This window comes from Mytilus galloprovincialis, chromosome 9 (genome assembly GCF_965363235.1).
Source record: "Mytilus galloprovincialis chromosome 9, xbMytGall1.hap1.1, whole genome shotgun sequence".
NCBI lineage: Eukaryota > Metazoa > Mollusca > Bivalvia > Mytilida > Mytilidae > Mytilus > Mytilus galloprovincialis.
The window spans coordinates 18,227,436-18,250,789 of record NC_134846.1 but is presented as its reverse complement, the minus strand read 5'-3'; the positions used below and the strand labels follow the sequence as shown (position 1 = coordinate 18,250,789).

At 32.7% G+C, this 23,354-nt stretch overlaps 1 protein-coding gene across 1 annotated transcript; it reads left to right on the top strand.

Annotated features, from left to right (window-relative positions):
* Window positions 1–7,501: 7,501 nt before the first annotated feature.
* On the top strand, window positions 7,502–21,349 carry LOC143046668 (perlucin-like protein). Its single transcript, XM_076219782.1, has 4 exons — window positions 7,502–7,766; window positions 18,905–18,990; window positions 20,500–20,593; window positions 21,043–21,349. The coding sequence occupies exons 1-4, from the start codon at window positions 7,649–7,651 to the stop codon at window positions 21,282–21,284; spliced, it is 540 nt and encodes a 179-aa protein (XP_076075897.1). The 5' UTR covers window positions 7,502–7,648; the 3' UTR covers window positions 21,285–21,349.
* Window positions 21,350–23,354: the final 2,005 nt, after the last annotated feature.

Here is a 23,354-nt window from a genome sequence, read left to right as displayed (position 1 = left end):
AAGTCAAATATCCAAATAGTACTGCAACTGACATCGAAAAAGACGCTTAGTTAACGAGTTTAATGGTCCGGAATAACACACGGCTGCAAATTGTTTTAAATGATAGAATAATATCTATATTTTAATTTCCGTCGGGTCGTAAAAAGTTTCTATGGTCACATTTTTGTATTTTATCCCTTCAATTTTATCCCCTCAATTTACGGTTTTGGGTAGTTACCTTAAAATCCAAAAATATATTTTTTGGTTAAATTTCCCGCTATTTTCGTAAATATTTTCTATGCACATATCATCAAGGATCATCGGAATGATGAAGACATAAATATAATACCATCTCCAAGTAAAACTTTCAAACTTAAAGTTAGCTGTTTTTTGGGTAGAAATTTAACGCGTTTTTCTTTGAAAACGAGAAACATATTCAAAAATAGTATTTGACATTTGAGATGACAAAACATATTATTGCGATACTGCATGCAAATTTTGTTGGGCAAATTCCATACAATTTTGTCAAAAACTCAAAAATAAAAACTTCATTTGTACCTTTTTTAATTACGGAAATTTCCTATCCGTCAATCAGCTCCACCATTTATTTTTTCCTTCACCATCAATTTGATAGTTTCGATGTGATTATGTAGATTTTGTAGGAGAAGTTAATTTATTTTTGAGTGATTTGAATATATATAGTAGTTCTTTCGTGTATTTTCTGTAAATAAGTTATATTTTTGTTAATAAAATTTTGACTTTATATAAAAGTTAACCAAATCCTTCGGATAAGAGGTTTTTCCGGATAATGACTATAGTTGATTTTGTGTGAAAATACATTGTATGTCAATGTTTAATCTCAGAGCAATTAATATGCATGTAAGTGGTCGGGGGAAAAGTACTATTGAAGATTCGCAGAGATTTGGTGTGTGACAAGGTGATGCTAAAACCAACTTCCCTTAATATTCTGCTTTCCGTGGGCGAATCATCAGTGATGTTATGAGACTTGCACCAGAAGGCAAAATTGGTGCGTCTTTAAATTAGATTGATTGATTGATTGTTGGTTGCTTAATGTCCAGTGACAAAAATTTCATGCATGTTCAGGACGAGAACAAGTTAACAATAAAAACAATAGGTAGGTTTTGTCATAATAGAGGCCATTCGGGATGATGATCGGGAAAATTTAGACTGCCACTGGAAAATGATGGTATATTGGATTGTGACAGAAATTTTCCATTGCAACAGGCCACCTTCGGACTCCTCAAAGAGTTGATGCAAGGGTTTTAACATGCAAAGAACGTGACACTCCCTTTACACGATGCATCGGACTTAACGTCCCCATTCTGACCGGACGTGACTGCGAACTTGATACATCCCGCACAGCCAAACGGACGCCCCACTTCGTTTTACTGCCGGTCGGGAGAAGACCAAGTGACCATATTTCGTTTCCCCAGTCACCCTTGGGGAACTTTAAATTAGAAACAATAGAAATCCATACATGTGATCAAACTGACACTTTTATACGATCTCGCGCTCAGTTTCTTCCTTGTAGTTTGGATATGAAAACAGGGTTTTTGTGTAAAAGACAAACCTTTAAAAAAACCCAGAAAACTACGCAAAAACTGAGTCCTCTAAACGTGTTGACAGTCTTTTAAGTTGTGCTTATTAATGTGAGTAATCATTTATCCATGCATAACCAAGTACTTATTGTCAACACCTGTGCAATTAAGTACAACAGTTACTGACAAATTAGAATTTGAACTTGCTGTCAGTTCATAAATAACGATTGTTAGTGATGTGATTTGTTCTTCCATAAAAAAAAAGCCTTTCTCATGTAGCACATCTTCTATATATATATCGATCAATTTTACCCAAGATTGTCTCTGATGCTTACCAAACTGCCAAACTCCAGAACTAACTAGATATTATGACACCTTACAATTCAGACACAGTGGGGCCAAGGGATATGAAATAACGAGTTTAGCTCTGAACTCAATTTAGGGGATGCCATATCTGCTGCAGGAAAATTGAAGTCTATGTTAAGACTTTCAGAATTACAACAAGGTGTGTCTGAAAATATTAAGGAAGAACACACCAGTGCTCTTATGAGCTATATTCTCGTTTTGGTATTTCTATGGAAATGCATAGCTTGTTAATAGATATAGGAAGATGTGGTATGAGTGCCAACGATACAACACACCATCCAAGTCACAATTTATAAAAGTAAACCATTATAGGTCACGGTCCGGTCTTCAACACGGAGCCTAGGCTCAGAAGTTCATTTGTTAGTTAATTGATAAAAATAACACAAAGGCGCTTCTGAACCGTATATTGTCCCTAAAGATAACAAAAATTCGCAAATGGATGGCTATTACAAAATCAATCGTTTCTGTAGCAACATTCGCCTTATTACATTTTGGATTGACAGTGCAGATACATCATGCATATGCATATGGGAATATGGGTCACTGACATTGATCGAAACTTTGTACTCACATTTCTTTTGTGTTTCCTATGCAAAGGTAAGACTATATCTGACGAGTTTGACCGAATCATGACGGTATTTACGCTCCAGATAGCATTTGTACTCAAAAACTGTGTTTGCTTTGAACAAACTCTGTCCTACGCCGAACTTGTTCTTATGAAAAAGGGAAGTGTCTTGTAATGCTAATACGCGTACTGAATCCGCATATGATGACTAAGAGATTGATTCATGTCCTTATTTTATGAATACTTGAGCTATTGTGTGTCACTTTTAAAAGTTATATAAGGATCATGACCGATTTTGAATTACAACATTAGAAAATTAGCATTGCATTGTATAATTTTTCATCCTTCCCTTAAAAAATTAATGAGTTAACTTTTTTACCAGGATTATCCCACTAAAAAAATGTTCATGCACCAAACTGACTTTGTTTTACACTCATTTTTTTTTAAACCTCGCATTCGCCTCGTGTGACTATAGTATATTTTGTGTTATAACTGCTCTGTCTAGACTTTGCAAATACACAATATGTATTTATTTATAACTAGATACTAATTTTAACAAAATACACATCCTTTAAGATGCAAAATTAAAAACACTGTTTCAGCGCTTGAATTTTGTTTTTTTCAAAGATAGAAAAAATATTGAAATAATTTGATAAACTGGTGTTTTATACTTTAGAAAATAATTCTGTAATATACTATAGTGAAATACTATACACAATATGAAAGTTTATGGATGTGAAAAGGTCAAGGCCACTTCTTCTTTTGCTATGTCTTAAATGGAAAAAAATCAGAAGGTTCCAAATCAACGCCATTTTTTAATGGCAGCTTTTCATATAAGCAGTCAAATTTGTCGTTTTAACATCGTTTGTACCATATGCTTATGATTGAATCGTTTTTGTAGCATTCTATTGAATAAATATCAGAATATTTCTCCTTTTTGTCCTTGTGGTTGAAATGTTGATATTTTTAGGTCTGACCTTTGACCTCAATTTCACAAAATTGTGACCACTCTGGATTTTTACGACCCAACTTTTCTTATTATACAAGTTTTCCTCTTTCCATCGATATATAATTTAGGTGTGTGTTCTTCCGGACCATTAAAGTTTTAAAAAATGAACTCTGGTTGCAGTACTAAAAGCCTAGGTAAAAAGATAGAAACATGCGTGAGACAAGATAACACTAAAACAGTAATTTGACCTGTCGGTCACGACACACATTCTGGCAATACACTCATGTGCCATACATCAAAAGTCTAGGTCAAAAGACAAACAAGGTGTGGCATGGACAAGCGTTTCTGCATGAAAAGAACGAGAGAGACTAAAACTACATGTCTCTCTTCATCAAATGAAAGACATAATGGAGGTCAAGTTCATTGGATCAAGTTATTTAAGGTTAGGATAAGTGGTGATATAATCTAACCCCACCTGTGCTTGTGATCAAAAAGCATACTAAAACAATCAAAGTATCTCTTTATTCAAGTAACTTTTTATCAACTTCAACTAAAGCTAAATAATACAAACAATCAAATGTAGTCACTAATTAGTTTCAACATATTTATTTATAGTGGATTGGGAAATCAAGTTTTGCAACTTATATTAATCCCTTTCCACTTTGCGGGTGCGAGTGCTGCCTTCTAGCGGCATTCGCCTGCTCTTTTTCGAAATCTACAAGGGTGTCTTTAACGTGCAAGAGATATGGCTCTCTCTTAACACGGGTCAGCCATTTTTCGTCCCCTTCTGACGGACTATCATCGTTTCCTCAAGACCATACTCGCAAATGGTGTCGAAGGAGAGCCGAAAATTCAGTTCCTGAAATGTTCATCCCTGACGGGAATCGAACCAGGAACCTTTGTGTTAGTAGTCCGATGCACTAACCACTACACCACGGCTCTCTAATTAAAACAAACAATCAAATATAGTCACTAATTAATACAAACAATCAAATATAGTCTATGTACAAATAATGTGCTCCCCAACTTAAAAGGGCACTTCCATGAGGGGAACTTTCACAAACCCTCAATTTGTGTCCATAATGCTATGAGGTATTAACATCACTGACCTGATGCAAACTAATTCTGAAAAGTGTTAATGCCCGCGTCACACTGTCCCGATTTCAATATACGATGGACACCCGAATGCGAAAATTGTAAGTTCGTACGAAGTTGGTCCCGATCTCGTTAAAATACCAAAAAGTGACCGAAGCAAGTACGATGAATAACGAAGTCTCTACGATGGTGCCGAAATTATATACGATAGCAAAAGATGGACATACGAAGGTTAACTGAAGACGGGTATTTAAGCTTCATATCTCAGCCGAAGCCTACACGATGGATCACGAAGGGTACACGATGGATTACGAAGGCTACACGATGGATTACGATGATGGCGCGATGGCCATACGATGTCTAAAAGATACGAACAGAAATTCGACAACATATCGTTTCTGTACAAGTCTGCCATGCATGGCGGGAAATCGATCTTTTTGTCTAATTCTTATAAAACTTAGTTTATAATCCCCTCTCCTACTACATGTAATTTGCGTGTAGATAAAATTGTAATGGACACTCTAGAACCAAAATGCTCAAAACTTGGTATGGTGTTACTCGTTAAGAATATCTTAAGCGCTAAAGACTTTAAAGTTCAAAGGTCAAGGTCACAGTGGCAGTTGTAATACAAGGCAATATCACCCTTGTTGACACTCTAAAACCAATATGCTTCAAAAGATTTTAACCACATTTGGTATATTGTTCCTCCTTGTAATGATCTGACATTTTTTACGTTCAAGGCCAAAGGTCAAGGTCATGCAGATGGACTTGTTTTTTCTCCTTGAAATAGCATAATGCACAGGAAATTGGTTGCTCATAATTTTACCTGCTGGTTCTATGAAGACAATATTAAAGGTATTTCCAGTTACTGAATGTTTTGGTTGATTTCTAAAAAATAGTTAATGTATCAAATATGCATATTCAATTTACCATTTTCTGCATGTGTCATATACAAATATAGTGTCCATATTTGTCCCCAATATGTTACATACGAGGGGATGCCACGCTCGGCATTGCCTTGTTTGAACTGTAAAAAGTGTGCACTAGTATGAATAATCACCCATAATTTGCCCAAGTTTACTGATATATCTTAAAGGTGAGGTAATGGGTTCGTTGATCCCTTTTATTCAAAAAGAGCTCTTTCCAGGAGAATATCATAACAATATATATACAAAAGGAAGTATGTGGGGAAAGCAACAAATGCGGCAAAATATGACATATAGAAAACAAAATGGTTATGGAGTAAACATTCGTGTGACAACAACTCCGACGATACATAAAAAATCAGAATAATGAAGAAAAAGTTGGTTTCCCTATATACGTGTACCTCCAGTGTTGGTGTACGAGGCGCGTTTATGATTTTCATTATGTTACTTTATATGAACAATTGACAAAAAATAATATTTTACTTGTAAAAGTAAATCCTGTGCCTGTAATAGCTGCTCTTCTTGTTCCATTTGAATTAATAGAAACAACGCTGTCGCCTTCCTTGTTCTCATAGAATCATATGATATGAGCTCCATGTTTTGTGAACGTCTTTCTTAACTGTCGTATTAGACTAACCAGTGCATATCGCGCATGGCACTTTAAATGTATTTTAGCGCGAAAATTAACTTACATTAAGCTGGATTTATTGCCGTCGTAGTTCCATCTTGTCGCCTTCGTACTTTTATTCGATGGCAACACGACGGGATTACGAGGTCTTCACGAAGTCGTGTTGCCATCGTAAGACTTTCGGGTATCTTCGTGATTCATTCGTGTAGACATCGTAATGTCAAAACTGTCCGATGGAAACGATGGAAACACGAATGCAATACGATGTGCAAAGATGCATTTCCGGTGACATTACGATGGTGAGGATGGTGATACGAACTCAATACGAACCCTCAACATCGGACGCACCTTCGGGGATTTTTTAACATGTTAAAAAATTTAGAACCCTTCCCGAAGTTGTCCCCGAAGGCTAGAAAAAGTGGCCAATGGTTCTACGATGGTTAAAGATGGCACTACGAATAGCCCGATCTGGATACGATCAGTCCCGATTTTGAAAAATTTCCATTATCGTGTTGCCATCGGCGTAAAAATCGGGACAGTGTGACGCGGGCATAAATAGATGCACTGGTTGACCCTATATTTCATGTAGGCTCTTCCTATAAAATTTTAAGTCTATTTATGACCATTGAACTCTGGTCTTAAATTCAATTTGTTCTTCTTCTTTTCATGGGAAACTTGTTTACCAATTTTGATGTTGATCTGGTGTAAGATATGATCCCTGAGCCGTCCCCAACATTGATACAGAGAAACAACTGACTATATCCTATTCACAGATTTGTTGTGAGGGCATAATGATTTCTCATCTCAGATTTTGATAACAACTCATCCAAAGTTTTGGTAGGAGTTAATTCATTTCAATTTAAAAAGTCTTTGTGACTTTTGTAAAATAATCAAAATGTTTTTCAATATATTATAATTTATGTTTCTTTTAATAATAAACATCACCAAATGATATAAAAATGATCAAATTTGTAGAAGACACCCGAGCTACTGGAAATTGACAAAGTACCATCATATAATGTCAAAGTACCATCGTATAATGTCAAAGTACCATCATATAATGTCAAAGTACCATCATATAATGTCAAAGTACCATCGTATAATGTCAAAGTACCATCGTATAATGTCAAAGTACCATCGTATAATGTCAAAGTAGTGACTGTACCATTATATAATGAAAGTTTTTAACATAAGGCAGTTACAGCGTTCCATATAACTGAATGATAATTTTTTATAAATTTATGCTAATTGCATATGCAAATCAATAGTGATTCCAGCAGAAATAGATATTATGGCAGTGTTTATAAAAAGTTTCCAGTGGAACTAAAAAAAACGCGATCAATTCGATACTTACCGGACACTATTAAATATAACTACCGTGTTAGCACACACTTTAAATTTAAAGTATGATCGGTACACGCTAGGTTTAAATGTTTAAAGGACGTTCACCGTCTTACCCGACTGATCAATGATTCTATATAAGAATTAGGTATCGACTTTGTTAGCTTAAGACAACAAAAACACACACGACTGTCTGGTTTATATACCTCCACTAGCCATTGAAGAAATCACTTGAAAGACATGTGCTACACACACGTATTACTGTTCATTAATGCTATTGTTGTAGCATTGATGGCCATGTACGTATATGAAAATGAAAGAAGAAAGGAGGAAATTTCAGCTAAGCAAGATCGAACAGGTAATGGGAAGTAAATTATTTCGAGGACAAACAACAATTAGTACGAGCAAAATACAACTTTTTTTTGGGTTCTCCCCATTTATCCAACTCTTTAAAATAAGGTATTCTCATTTAGCCAACTTTTTATTTTTGTTAATTATTGGGTTGTTTGTTTAGTAATAAGGTGTCTTTCTAAAATTTGACAGTAAATGTGTTCCTGTATGTTTTTATATTATTTAAAAAAAAAATATATATTTATATATAATAGGCGAAAGTAAACTTTTTACTTGTTAGTAACACCACTGAATATATTATAACAATCAGCACTTTTTTGTGGTTCTTTCATGTTTAACAAACGAAATATCATATTATTTATGAAAAACAATACTTATTTAACAATATCATGTATTACTTATACAACTTGAAAGTTTCCAAAAACTGGTGTATGCTGGTAATACCAATGAAACTACCGGCACGGGACGTTTGCGCTTTTTCATAGGACATTTGCGCTTTTTTTTGTGGACACTTGCGCTTCAAAACATAGGACATTTGCGCTTTTTAAAAATGGACATTTGCGCTTTTTACATAGGACATTTGCGCTTTTTTTTATATATATATCTATAACTTCCCAGCCTCCTCTTTTATCCGGGCTTGGGACCGGTAGGTTTGACCTGGCAGAGTTAAAGTCATTCTTTATGGTTAAAAGTTTAAAATTCATAGCACCTTCATATGTCATAGCACATTGTTGATATATGTTTAAAGTGTATGTACAGAAATAAAATCAAGTACTGTCATCACAATTACAGGTCAGTTTTAGCTTGATATTTGAAGCCCAATGAGTGAACAAATTTTGCTCTTGTTAACTGTCCTGATTGGTACTTAGCCCACATTTCAAATAAATGATCGAGTTTCTCCTTTTCAACGGTACATCTCCTTGAAAGGTCTCCAATTTTTAGGGTTTGGTCGAAACGATATAAAAATCCATCAAGACATATTCATTTTTTTTCTTTACTAGTAACTATAACTTTAAAATCCATGTTCACTGTGTAAATGTGAACTAACTAATGACAAATATAAGTTAAATTTATTTACGTAATCATGATTTACTTCTCATTAAGATTGCAGGTAGTCGACTATAGGTAAAAAGCGCTAATGTCTGGTGAATTTAATACAGGTGAATCAAAATTAAAAGCGCAAATGTCCATAGTATTTGAAGCGCAAATGTCCTATCGTTTTACAGGTAAAAAAGCGCAAACGTCCCGTGCCCGAAACTACATTGTATTTAGTAACACTATTGACATTTTTAGTTATTGATTTTATATTATATAATTTTAGATTTTTTAGCCTAAGAATAATTTTTTTCTTCATTTTCTTTTGCTCTATATTCTTCGTTTTGTGTTTAGTACATAATAAAAGTAAAATTAGAAATTTGTTGTCAATTGTGATACTTTTGTGTCATTGGAGTTACTAAAGGGTCAGTGGTGTTACTATATAAAAATACAATAATTTTTATTTTTTAACAACAAATGAAAGTGTTTTCATTTCGTTTACAGTACGGGGCGCCGAATGGGACTCTTGTGGTTTTGTACTCAAAATTCAATTTTGTACGGACAAAAGTGACTTTTGTTCAACAAAAATAAGTTCAGTTTAACAAAATTTGTATCATACTACAAATTTAAAATTTTGTCCTACAAAATTATCTATCAGCGGACAAAAGTCACTTTTGTCATGACAAAATTCATTTTTGTTACACAGACTTGAATTTTGTTACCTAATTTGAAAATTGGGCGACAAAAGTCAATTTTGTATTCAAATTAGTTTAGTTTGGTTTCTGTGAACTAATTTGCATACAAAATCGACTTTTGTTACACAAAATTGACAAAAATGAATTTTGTCTCAACAAAATTGACAAAATTGACTTTTGTCTCAACAAAATTGACAAAATTGAATTTTGTCTCAACAAAATTGACAAAATTGACTTTTGTCTCAACAAAATTGACAAAATTGACTTTTGTCTCAACAAAATTGACAAAATTGACTTTTGTGAGACAAAATTGACTTTTGTCTCAACAAAATTGACAAAATTGACAAAATTGAATTTTGTCTCAACAAAATTGATTTTTGTCTCACGAAAGTCAATTTTGTCTCACGAAAGTCAATTTTGTCTCATAAAAGTCAATTTTGTTGTTACAAAATTGAATTTTGTGGTCACAAAAATGAATTTTGTTGTCACAAAATTGACTTTTGTCTCACCAAAATTAACAAAATTGACTTTTGTCTCAACAAAATTAACAAAATTGACTTTTGTCTCAACAAAATTGACAGAATTGACTTTTGTCTCAACAAAATTAACAAAATTGACTTTTGTCTCAACAAAATTGACAAAATTGAATATTGTCTCACAAAATTGAATTTTGTCTCACAAAAATCAATTTTGTCTCACAAAAGTCAATTTTGTCTCACAAAAGTTAATTTTGTCTCACAAAAGTCAATTTTGTCTCACAAAATTGAATCTTACCTCACACAATTGACTTTTGTGATTTAATTTCCATATCAGGTAACAAAAGTCAATTTTGTATGCAAATATGTTTATATTTGCATACCTTTTAGACAAAATTGACTTTTGTCATGACAAATATGAATTTTGTCTACAAAAATGAATTTTGTCATAACAAAAATTAATTTTGTCTACACAAATGAATTTTGTCATCACAAAATTGAAGTTCTCACAAAACAAGTCTGTAGCACATAGTTTTGTAAGACAAAAATGATTTTGTTATGACAGAATTGAATTTTGTACAAAACCACAAGAGTCCCATTCGGCGCCCCGTATACAGAGGATAGGCATTATCTAATCATTCAGTCTTCAGCATTGTATATATATTCAGTTTAAGGACATGTTTTTAATATAAAAAAAGGCAATAATTAGGACAGCTAACATTTAAACAATAAATACAGTTGCTACAATACTTTAGAATAGAGGGACACGTTTAAATGTTTTAAACAATGACATCAATTTCCCAAGTATGCGGTCATCGAAATTTGCACGTATTTGTATAACCATTGTGCTTGAATTGCTTTTGCTGTTGTTTATATATGTTGTGTGAATTTTGATCTGTTCAGTCTTTGTGTAGTAATACGTGATCAACTTATATTTTGTCCTATTTGGATCATTTGGTCAGAAGAAATAAAAAAAATGAACGAAGTGGATCTATTGCACAAAAACTTAGCTCCTGGCCATCTCATTGACAAATCTCTTCATGAATAAAAGTTAAACTGACATTTTTTCTATCCAATTCTACGGAAGCCCTGGAGTGCCATGCAAAAAAAAAATTTCAACTTGTGCGCACAAGTTACTATCTTGCGCGCACAAGTTACTATCTTGTGCGCACAAGTTACACAACTTGTGCGCACGAGTTATACAACTTGTGCGCACGAGTTATTAATAATAATAATAATAATAATAATAATATCTTTATTTAGAGAGAGTAACTCATTTGGATTACACCAATTTTCAATAAGGCTCTCTTAATACAATAATAATTACATTACAAATAAACAATGCATCAATAATAATGGTAAATAAAGATTATGTACAATTTAAAATACAATAAACAATTATGATATGGCATTACAGTAAAAATATGATGGTAATGTTAAAAGTACATAGATTTGTATTTATGTTTAAATTCGGATACTGTATTTGATTTTTTTTTATTGAATTAGGAAGAGCATTCCACACTTTTGGACCATTGTACGAGAAACTAGACTTATACAACTCTGTATTTGGTTTTGGAATAATAAAATTATCTGAGGATGAAAATCTCGTATTATATTTTTGGTTTGCAGAAGCTGATACAATAAGACTGGACATATATTCTGGAGCTAAGCCATGTTTTGCCTTATACATTAGTAATGATTTGTGATAAAGTATTCTTTGTGTGATTGGCACAATGTTACATTCGTGAAATAATTCTCTTGAAGGTTTGGTGTAATCATGTTCGTCTAAAATTATTCTTGCTGCCCTTTTTTACAGTTTTAGTAAACTATCTAATAGAAAGTTATTACAGTTTCCCCATATTGAACAACAATAATCTAAGTGAGGTAAAACGTAAGCGTTATAGTACATTTGTCTAGCTTTATGATTTAGATATTTCTTTATCCTTTTTAGTAAAGCTAAAGAAGAGTTAACTTTTTTGATTATATAATCGATATGAGAAGACCAAGATAGAGATGCATCAATAAAAACACCTAGAACTTTTTCACATGTACTTTCTATAATTTGTTGTCCATTTAAAGCAAGATTAATGTTTTCATTTGATGTAACGGAAAGCTTTTGTTTAGATCCAATGCATATAGCTTTCGTTTTAGATACATTTACAGCCATTTTATTGTCATCACACCAGCGAAAAATATCTTGTAAAACCGTATTAAGTTTTTGACTGATGCAACTTTTGTTTTGTCCAATGACTGATATGGTGCTATCATCAGCAAATAAATCGGTGTTATGATTAGGATTAGACAAAGGAAGATCATTAATAAAAATTAAAAACAACACCGGTCCTAATACGGATCCTTGAGGTACACCCGTTTTTTGTTTTTGTACGTCTGAAAATGTATTTGAAATAGATACTTTCTGATATCTGTCAGCCAAATATGATGTAAACCAACGTAATGAAGTATAAGCTAATTTGTATTTGTTTAATTTTTGAAAAAGTAGTTCATGATTGAGAAGATCAAAGGCTTTTGCTAGATCTAGAAATACTGCTCCAAAAAGATCGCCATCATCAATGGCTTTAAACCATTTATCTATTAAAGCTGTTAAAGCAGTTTGACAAGAATGGTTTGCACGAAAGCCTGACTGCATTCTATACAATAACTTGTATTTATTAAGATATTTTACTAAGTGTGTTTTCACATGTTTTTCAAGGATTTTAGAAATGAGTGGTAAAATTGCAATTGGTCTATTATATATTAAAAACATCCTGTTTTGAGCCTTTGTTCTTATAAACTGGTATGACTTTTGCCAGTTTAAATGAGGATGGAAAAATACATGTTTTGATACTCAAATTAAAAATATGACAAAGTGGTAGTGAAATAGCATGAGAAGACATCTTTAAAAATTTTGCACTTATGGTATCAAGGCCTGTTGCTTTTGATTCATCTAGTGCTTTTAGTTGAAAACACACAAAATCATAACTCATAAGTGGTATAGAAAAATACACGTCATCTGGTACATGACCCGATATAAAATCACAAAGTTTGTTAAAACAACTACTAGAATTGTAGATGTTTTGATCTATATTAAGATTATCTGTGATATTTGTGAAATAAGCATTAAAAACATCAGCAATCATGCCTTTTGGTTCTAAAATTTCCTTTTTGATTTTTATACTGGTATGATTGTCGGTACCGCTGACAGTATGTAGGTGCTTCCATAATTTACTGCTGTTGTTCTTTTTTTGTTCTATGATATTGGTATAATAATTTTGTTTAGAGTTTTCGATGAGATATTTGACTTTATTTCTCCAAAGTCTATAACTATACATATCTTTTTTCTTATGATAAAAATCACGTTTTCTCATGCTATCTAGAATTTCATCATTCATCCACTCATTTTGATACAAACGTTTTACTCTCTTTTTAATGAGTGGAGCATGATGATTTAATACTTTAGTAAAAATATTCAAAAAAGACAACAGTGCTTCTTCGGGGTCATCAATTTCTAATACACAATTAAATGAACACTGTGATATGTCATTGACAAAATCATTTTCATTAAAATGTTTAGTAGATCTGAACGTAATACATTCATGAATTTTCTTTTTCGATTTTAACCCTCTTTTGTGAGAAATGCAGATAATGGTCACTGATAGAATACTTCGGAACAGATATAAAATGAATATTATGTGGTTCATTGCTATAAATATGGTCTACCAAAGAGGAAGATGTTTGTGTGACTCGAGTAGGAACTGAGACTATTTGAGACAAGTTAAAAATGTTTTTTAAATGTGACCATTTAGCTGGAATCTTTCTCGACGACAAATTAATATTAAAGTCACCCAAAATAATCATTTCCTTATCTTCAATATCGACATTTGTTAACATTAATTCAAATTTTGTAACCCACTCTGCATTACTTTTTGGTGGTCTATAAATGTTACCAATTAATATAGGTTTTTGATGAACAAAAATAATTTCGATCCACATTGATTCTATATCATCATTTTCCAAATCATGTCGTCTTATTGTGGTTAACATGTTAGAAATATAAATTAAAAACCCACCGCCAGATTTTCCAATTCTGTCTTTTCTGTTTGTATCATAACCCTTAATATCTATTTCTTTGTTTTGGACAGAATCTGACAAAAATGTTTGTACATCTGGTGCGCACAAGTTACACGTGATCTTATAGACATGCGCTGTTTTGCTAAAGAGACTACTTTATGGAACGCCATAGCTGCCGAATACAAAGATATGTTTATATAAATGAATGCACATACTTTTCAATATCTGCACATGTTTTTTTTATGTGTATACACATACTTTTCATATATATGAACATAGTTTACTTTATATGCACTTACTTTTTATAAATATATGCACATACTTTTCCTACATATGCACATCGTTTATCTTATATGCACATACTTTTCCTACATATGCACATAGTTATCCTCATATGCATATACTTTTTTTTCTATGTATGCACAGACTTATTCTACATATGAATGTACAAATGTAGTTCTGCATGTGAATACTTTTCTCAGTATATATGAACATAGTTTGTCAACGTGTGAATTACAATTCATATTATGCTTTTCTGTTGTTTTTTTTTCAAACTGAACTAAGGGTTCCAATATCATAAAAAGAATGTTTATTAAGAATTTCTAAATGATGCATGTTTTTCAATTAAGCAACTTTTGAAATCATTTTCATATGAATGCAATACTATTTTGGTATGTATTATGGTATGGCGCTGTTGTCTTCATCTATAGTCACTTTGCTTTAATGCCATAACTTTGTATTTTGTATGAGTCGTTTGTATTACATTTTAACACAAGGATTATTATCACTAATGGAGTGTTGAATTCAGTGGCGTTTGTCCCAACAATTCAGTGATAACGGATCACAAGTTATATTAATGCATTTAGTTTGGTTTCCGCACTCTGTCGTTAATTTGCCTTATCCAAAATTATTGAAATCCACACACAATGTTAATAATCACACAAAGTTAGGCCGAGTTAGAATTTGGGCAGTAATTTTTTGGACAATTATGCCCCTTTATAACTTGGAAAATTGAAAATTTTAAGCGGGGGTATTCGTGTTTTCAGACTTTTTTTGATACAGGTTTTATGTTTTATTAGTAAAAACATTAGTAAGAGCCGAACGCACTTTGTCGGTGTGGGAATAATCTATAAACAGTGAATGTAAAATGTCATAGAGTGAGACAAAGGTATTACTGTCCAGCGATGGCGAAAACTATTTCTATAGAGCTTTATATTCGGTATTAAGATAGAATATCTGGATGCTTCATACTTTGTTTGTAATAGCCTTATGTTTTGAAGTTTCCGTCTGTCATATGTTCTTTGGTCTTGACCTATTATAAATGGTACAGCGACTGGTTGAACAAAATTATAGTTTTTTTGTTCTGTGAATTTCTCCCTTTTTATGAGTGATCAATGTAAAAATTAAGTTATTATGTACGTTTCTCAGATGTAATAACGCAGTAGGTCAACTATATGTGGGACATTTTCATGATTCATAATTCTTTGGTCAATGTTAAATTTTTTCTATAAAGAGGGTATAAGAATGGCCCACTGAATTTCTTGATGTCTTTAACAAGATGCCTATTATCAAAATGTTAATCACAATCCAAATGTAGATATGTCAAACGTATTTAAAGGGGCCATACTTGCTCGAACTATCCAGGGTTTTACATTTGCAGTAATATCAAGCTGGGCCCTTGGGCCATTTTATCAATTTGATAAGTAATTTTATATTATATCTTAAAGAGACATTAATATTGATAGAATCATGTATTCATTGTCAAGTTGTAAGCTTTTGAAAATTGGGGGTCGGGTTGGAGTAATGTATCTATCTTGAATTTTTCTCTTTGTATACGAAAGTAATTATATATATATAACTTCGTTAAAATATTAAAAAAAATAAACTGTTTTCACAGAAATGGTGATGTAACGCCTTTTTGTAATTTTGAAAATGCAAATGTTGAAACCAAAATAGCAATACTTTAACATGTAAGTTGAGGAAATATTCAAAGTTGATGAACCACGACTGAAAGTACATGGCTGAACAATAGCCATGTGCCAATATACAACTACATACAAAATACCATGGACTTATCATAAGTCGTTCCCTTTAAACAAACATAAACTTGTAAACTATGTAAAAGTTTCAATGTCAATGAACCATGATGAGGGGTGGGCTTTATAACCGCCATAGAAATATGACTTGCAAATGCCAATAAATTTTCAAAGTCAATAGACAATTACTGAGGGGACAAGGCCAAATATTATCTATGGAAATGAGATGTTCCAATACTTATACAACTGCATAAAACATACTAGACCTAATCACAAACTAATACATTGCGAAGCCAACGCCGACGCCGTAAAAATAAAATGTATACGTATTGAAAAGCTTTAAAAAGGTGTGAATATCAAATATGATATGACGTGCTGCAGTTCTAAATTATGATTTGTCTGATTTACTTTCTTGTTTTGCGTCTACATTTTCAGCATTTGTTGTGTATGAGCTTTATCAAATTAAGTAGAGGCAAAGTTGAATTAGAGTGCAGCAAAATAAAATGGAAAGATGGTAGGACAGACGGTAAAACGGACGATCAAGGGTAATACATGTATAATGCCCCATACGCCTATCGGCAGGGCATAAAAAAATTCCCCCGTCTTTGGTCCTTTCTATAACATCATAATAATAGAAAACAATTCACATTTTGAGATCTTAGACTATACTGAATACTTTGAAAACACATTAAAATTGGTAAAGAAAATGGCAATTTAAATTAAGTTTTATAAGAATGCATTTTTACAACTTTTGACCCTTTAGTGGTAATAATCCTTGTGTTAAAATTTAATACAAACAAATCGACTCCTTCAACGTTTTGACACGAAAACCAAGTGACTATAGATAAAGACAACAGCGCCATACCATCATACATGCCAAAATAGTATTGCATTCATATAAAAATGATTCCAACAGTTGCTTAATTGAACAACATACATCATTAAGAAATTCTTAATAAACATTCCTTTTATGATATTGGAACCCTTAGTTCAGTTTGAAAAAAACAACAGAAAAGCATAATATGAATTGTAATTCTCACGTTGAAAAACTATGTTCATATATACTGAGAAAAGTATTCACAGGCAGAACTACATTTGAACATTCATATGTAGAATAAGTCTGTGCATATATAGAAAAAAAGTATATGCATATGAGGTTAACTATGTGCAGATAGATATATATAAAAAAAAATGCGCATATATGTGCATATATAGAAAAGTATGTGCATATAAGGTAAACGATGTGCATATGTAGGAAAAGTATGTGCATATATATATAAAAAGTAAGTGCATATAAAGTAAACTATGAAAAGTATGTGTATACATAGAAAAAAACATGTGCAGATATTGAAAAGTATGTGCATTCATGTATATACACATATGTTTGTATTCGGCAGCTACGGCGTTCCATAAAGTAGTCTCTTTAGCAAAACAGCGCATGTCTATAAGATCAAGTGTAACTTGTTCGCACAAGTTGTACAACTCGTGCGCACAAGTTGTGTAACTCGTGCGCACAAGATAGTAACTTGTGCGCGCAAGATAGTAACTTGTGCGCGCAAGATAGTAACTTGTGCGCGCAAGTTGGCAACTTGTGCGCACAAGTTGAAATTTTTTTTTTGCATGGCACTCCAGGGCTTCCGTACAATTCACATTTTAATTAACGGTCAAAAAACTTTAAAATACTTTCAAATGATTTACATTACATTAACTAAATGTCAGTTGCACATTTCGACATGCTATGCTAAATAAATAATACAGAAAATTTAATCCAGGCATTTTTTTCAGTCTTATTTTTCACCCGTCATTCAACCCAAACTCTAATTGAAAAAACCCTTTGTTCTTGATTACCTTTGATCTCATCTATCCAACTTTTTATTTTACCTGTACTGCTTATAATTTTAAAAAGTTGGATAAATGAGAATGAACCCTTTTTTTTTAAACTCCCTGTTTTTTTTATAAAGAAAATATGTACACACATACATGAAACGATCAGCAATATCTTTAGAATTTTAAATACCTTTAAAAGCATACATACATCTCTGATTATAAAAAAAAAAAAAATGCTGTGTGACACATAAACATATATCTAAACAAAACGATGTATGTGAAGTTAGCAGCAGGTTCGTTATTCGATATTTATTCAGATATTCAATATCCAACCGGCTGCCAGCAGTTGGTTGGATATTCAAAATTTAGTTGAACATCATAAAAAAATAAATACTTTAATACATTAAAAGCATGATTTTCATAGTTAAGAGGACTGATAAGATACGTCGGAAATCGGAATATATACCCTTTTCTTACTTGCATATTTATGTAATTTAAAGCACAGTGACTTATTGAAATATTGAAATAATACATGAATATATATTAAGTAAATTATTGGTTCTTTGTAAAAATAACACTAAGTTTTTAACAATTGTAGGGTTTTGCGTTAATGCTAAACGCAAATGGGCGACAGAACTATTTCTTCTTTAATTCTGTATTATCAATACAAAGGGAAACAATTTGCAAGCAACTGATAACTTCCTATCATGTAGTCCCTAGATAAATATAGGAAGATGTGGCGTGAGTGCCAATGAGACCACTCTCCATCCAAATAACAACTAAAAAAACTAAACCATTATAGGTCAATCTGCATACATGTATAATGAAAGTGTTTGTTCGGTATGACGTTTTAGACTATCAACTTTAAGATTTATAGAACAGACATTTTTATGCAAATATTTGAAACCATACAAAAAGTACATGACTGTAGTCCTACTTAAAAAGTTTCTGCATTAACCAATAACAAAATAATAACTAAAATATTGTTTGTGTATTACATAATTACAGTAGATGATTGCACATCTCCATACCAGAGGATAGGAGATGGATGCTATTTAATTATCAACGACAAAGTTTCTGGTGATGCTGCATTTGTACGTATTAATTCTAAATTGAACTATTTTAGCCATGCAATATTCAAATGTGTGAATATAGAAGCTAAAAATACTAACAACTATCTACGAGAGACCAAAGAACATAGATAGCACATGCGATCATCAGCATTGAGCAAAGCACATACCGCATAGCAAGTTATAAAGGTCCCTAAATGACACAAATAAAACAATTCAAACAAAAACATAATTGCCTGATTAATGTAAAAAATAGAAAGAAAAAAAATAACATAATTTACAGCAACAAACGACAACCAAGTATTTACTGACCCCTGACTTTCGACAGGCACATACTTCAAAAATAAACAAAATTGTACAATGGCTGCCTTTTAAAAACCCAAATTACTACCCACACAAGCCATTCACAAATTTTATTATGATAAATAATTCAAAACAAAAAGAAAATATATTTTCAGGACCAAAAGTCAAAGGTATGGCCAGTTTCACCTTACGGCTTTCAACAATGAGCAAACCCCATTGCAATTGTACACTCTAAACTACGGTAACAGTTAAATGTATGCTATCTCCGGTATAAGATAATGTGAAACAATCCAGTAGAGCGGCCTGATTTATGCTACAACTGTTTGAATAGTTGGAATGGCATCTTCAAAATGTTGCGTTTTATAACATGCTCAAGCACTAGCACGGGACACTGAGTGGTGTAATTAAACACCATAAGAACAACCATAAAAGTACTGAGTATAGAGGAGATAGATTAACTATTCAGATCGGTACTTAGCATTATAGGCAATTACTTTGAATTTTCCAGACATTTAAACCGACACATATTTGATAGTCAATCAGACAGTAACCAAACACAAAAGTAAACATGAAAAGTTGGAATTGATCGAGTTCAACACAAATTTACATTTATTTTATATACAATCTTCCACAATATTCAAAGTCTGAACAAGTTGTGCAGAAATAAAACAGAGACTACAGGTTGCACTTTGTAAATACAACTGTTTCACAAGCCACGCCTCTTTTGGGGAGATATATTTGTTAATTTGTTAACGTACTCGTTCCCAGATATGATCTCTGTATTTCATCCTTTGAATGAAATAGTAGTTCTTATGAACTTCCTGTTCTTGGATATAATTTTTCACGAAACTTTATAGTAAAGGTGGCACAGATTAAGACGCAAAGTGAGTTCCTATGGGAAATTGAATTGTCTATTTTACAGAATTGCAACCTTAATTAATAGTTGGATTTATACAGCCGATTTCACTGAGTGTGTAGCTTAAGTGTTATCTTTGGTTAGCTTTATTGCTAGCTTAACCGTGAAGTCATTGTTAGGTAATGTATACTACCCTCCATTCTAAAAAGGCTAGTCCTACAGACAGATATTAAAGTTATTTGTCGGTCTAGTCTTCTCATAAAGGAGGGTAGTTTTTAACCTAACAATGACCTCACGGTTCAGCTAGCCAGCAAGCTAACCAAAGGTATTACTCTTGTCTACACATTCAATGAAATCGGCTGTTATCATTATAGGCACTTTGTACAGAACGTGGTGCATACTTGGCAAATTTTGAAACACTTGAGGAAGCTATGACAATGAAGTTAAAATTACAACGTATGAACACAGGTACAAAATAAAACGGAAATAAAAAGGGGGCATAAATCATGTGATAGCAAACCAACAATACATGATGTGATTGTAACATATTCCATATAGAATGTCACGGAATAAGAAATGTGTAAAAATATCAAAGAAAAACGAATTGGGAATGCTTCATCATTGTTGTCTGCCAATCAAAACAAAGAATTATTATGAAAAAATTACCACTATGTTAAAGTTTGTTCTAAAAGAACCCTTCACTTGAATACCATTTTTAAGCACTGCATATTTTTTAATTTATTACTATTATAGACAATTCAAGTACTAGGCAGTGTCTTTTATGAAACATAACAAATATGTTAATTAGTTTGTGTTAGTCTTATAAATTTTCTTCTAAAAATTAATTTTTTTCACGACGCCATTTTTTTCAATATTATATTAAACCTGCACATTCATTTTTTATCTTTTCACATCAGGGTTACATTACTACGTTGGTGCTCGTAACATAAACCATTATATACCTTTTGGAGATTGGAGATGGATAAAAAATGGAAAGATGAACAACTTTACATACCTTGCATTTGATGACAGTCAACCAAATGGGAACAATAAAAATCCCGAGGACTGCATGTTCTTCTATGCTGCCGTTGGCTACAAATTCCATGATGTTCCCTGTGACAACGGAGGTTACCTCGGTGGTTACATTTGTGAACAATGATTGTTCAAATACAGTGGAATTAGGATATTCTTGATTTATTAAATGGAAAAAACTGTAAAATTGAATACATAGTTTTGTTCTTATTTGTATACAATCAAAATTGACATTTACAGCAAAATGCATTGAGTGTGTAGGTAAAGGTAGAGTCTTTGGGTAGCTTGCTTGCTAGCTGAACCGTGAAGTCATTATTGTGTTAGGTTAACTACCCTCCTTTTGATGAAGACGGGTCCGACAGATAACCAATCTATCTTCCTGTAGGACAAGCCTATTCCGAAAGGACGGTAATATACCTAACCTTAAAAAGACTTCACGGTTAAGCTAGCAAGCATATATAGATTCAGAATTATACTAGATGTAAATAAATTCGGCATATAGAAACAAGTGTATCATAACGAGGACTCTAAAAGTCTATAATAGCTAGCGACCTGTTTGACAGTGCGGATTGTCATAAAACACAATGAATAGGAACGGTATGAGTCCAGGATCAAAATAATTGTATAGAATCCTAGGCAGTCTGTTACAGATGATGTCCTGCCACAACACATTCTATCATTATTCAGGGGCAGTCCGAATTACCTGTTAACAACACCTATTTTCATGCTATATAAAAAAGAAGATGTGTTGTGATTGCCAATGAGACAACTATCCACAAAAGACCAAAATGACACAGACATTAACAACTATAGGTCACCGTACGGCCTTCAACAATGAGCAAAGCCCATACCGCATAGTCAGCTATAAAAGGCCCCGATAAGACAATGTAAAACAATTCAAACGAGAAAACTAACGGCCTTATTTAATTATTTCGGTATAACGGAGAAACATATTTCTCTCTAATAGCATAGTTTTCGTGATAAAAAGCAAAAATGAAAAGAAATGGTAAATTTTGTCATTTAATGGCAACAACTCCTACAGGACATGGTCAATTGGTAGATCTCAGTATTCTTAACATTTGTATCCATGCATTTTACTCCTAGTATGTTGAATTTTAGCCATGTCCGCCATGTTGGATGGTAAGAGGGGTCATCGGACACACTTTTAAAACTTCATACCCCAATAATGAGTGTGGCAAGGTTTGGTTGAATTTGAAAGAGATTACAATAATTACCAAAAAAATGACTATAAAGGGCAATAACTCTATAAGGGGTCACTTGACCATTTTGGTCATGTTGACTTATTCGAATATTTTACTATGCTGAACATAATTGTTATTTACAGGTCATCGCTTTCTATAATAATATTCAAGATAATAACCAAAACTGCAAACTTTTCTTAGAATTATCAATTCAGGGGCAGCAACACATTTAAGTGTTGTATGAATTGTCTTGGTAATTCAGGGCAAATATATCTCAATCTGATGAACGTATTTACATCAGTCAGATTTTCTTTAAATGCTTTGGCGTTAGATATATAAGTCAAAATCTTCATGTCACCACTATGTTCTATTTTTTAGCTATGGCGGCCATCCTGGTTGATGAACACCCCACCCCGTCCATTGGACACATTTTATAAACAAGAAACTCCAAAAATGATTATGGCTACGTTTGGTTAACTTTGGCTGAGTAGTTTCAGGGAATATATCTGTACAGACAACGCGGGATCAGTTTAGCTAAAAAGGTAAACAAGACAGAGGCTCCTGACTTGGGACAAGCTTGTGGCGGATTAAACATGACATTGTTTTGTGAGATCACAACCCTCCGAATACCTCTTGTCAATGTAAAAACACACAACGATACGCACAGTAAAGTGTTATTAATTTTTGTATTAAATGTTGTATCAATGAGTCTTTGCTGATTTTAGTTGTAAAATGTAAATTGTAACTTGTAATATAATATATTCACCGTGTAGAATGCCACATGCGGGGTGTCGGCTATGTTTGACACGGGTGTCAATTTCGAAGCAAACAAAAACAAGGTACAATGTAAGTGAGTTTAAGTATATCAACATTTCTTTTTTTAGAATTCTGAGTAACATATAATGTATTGCACGGAAGCAACTGAAAGACGGTCTATTTCCTGCAAGCAGAAGAAGTCGTTTTCAGTGCTCTGTCTTCTCAAACACCTCTCCCTA

Bases quoted from the DNA above. Each gene is read 5' to 3' on its own strand.
- LOC143046668 (XM_076219782.1), top strand. From the start codon at position 7,649: ATGTGCTACACACACGTATTACTGTTCATTAATGCTATTGTTGTAGCA. The intron at 7,767-18,904 runs GTAATGGGAAGT...ACATAATTACAG, and splicing joins AGCTAAGCAAGATCGAACAG to TAGATGATTGCACATCTCCA. The intron at 20,594-21,042 runs GTACAAAATAAA...TTTTCACATCAG, and splicing joins ATTACAACGTATGAACACAG to GGTTACATTACTACGTTGGT.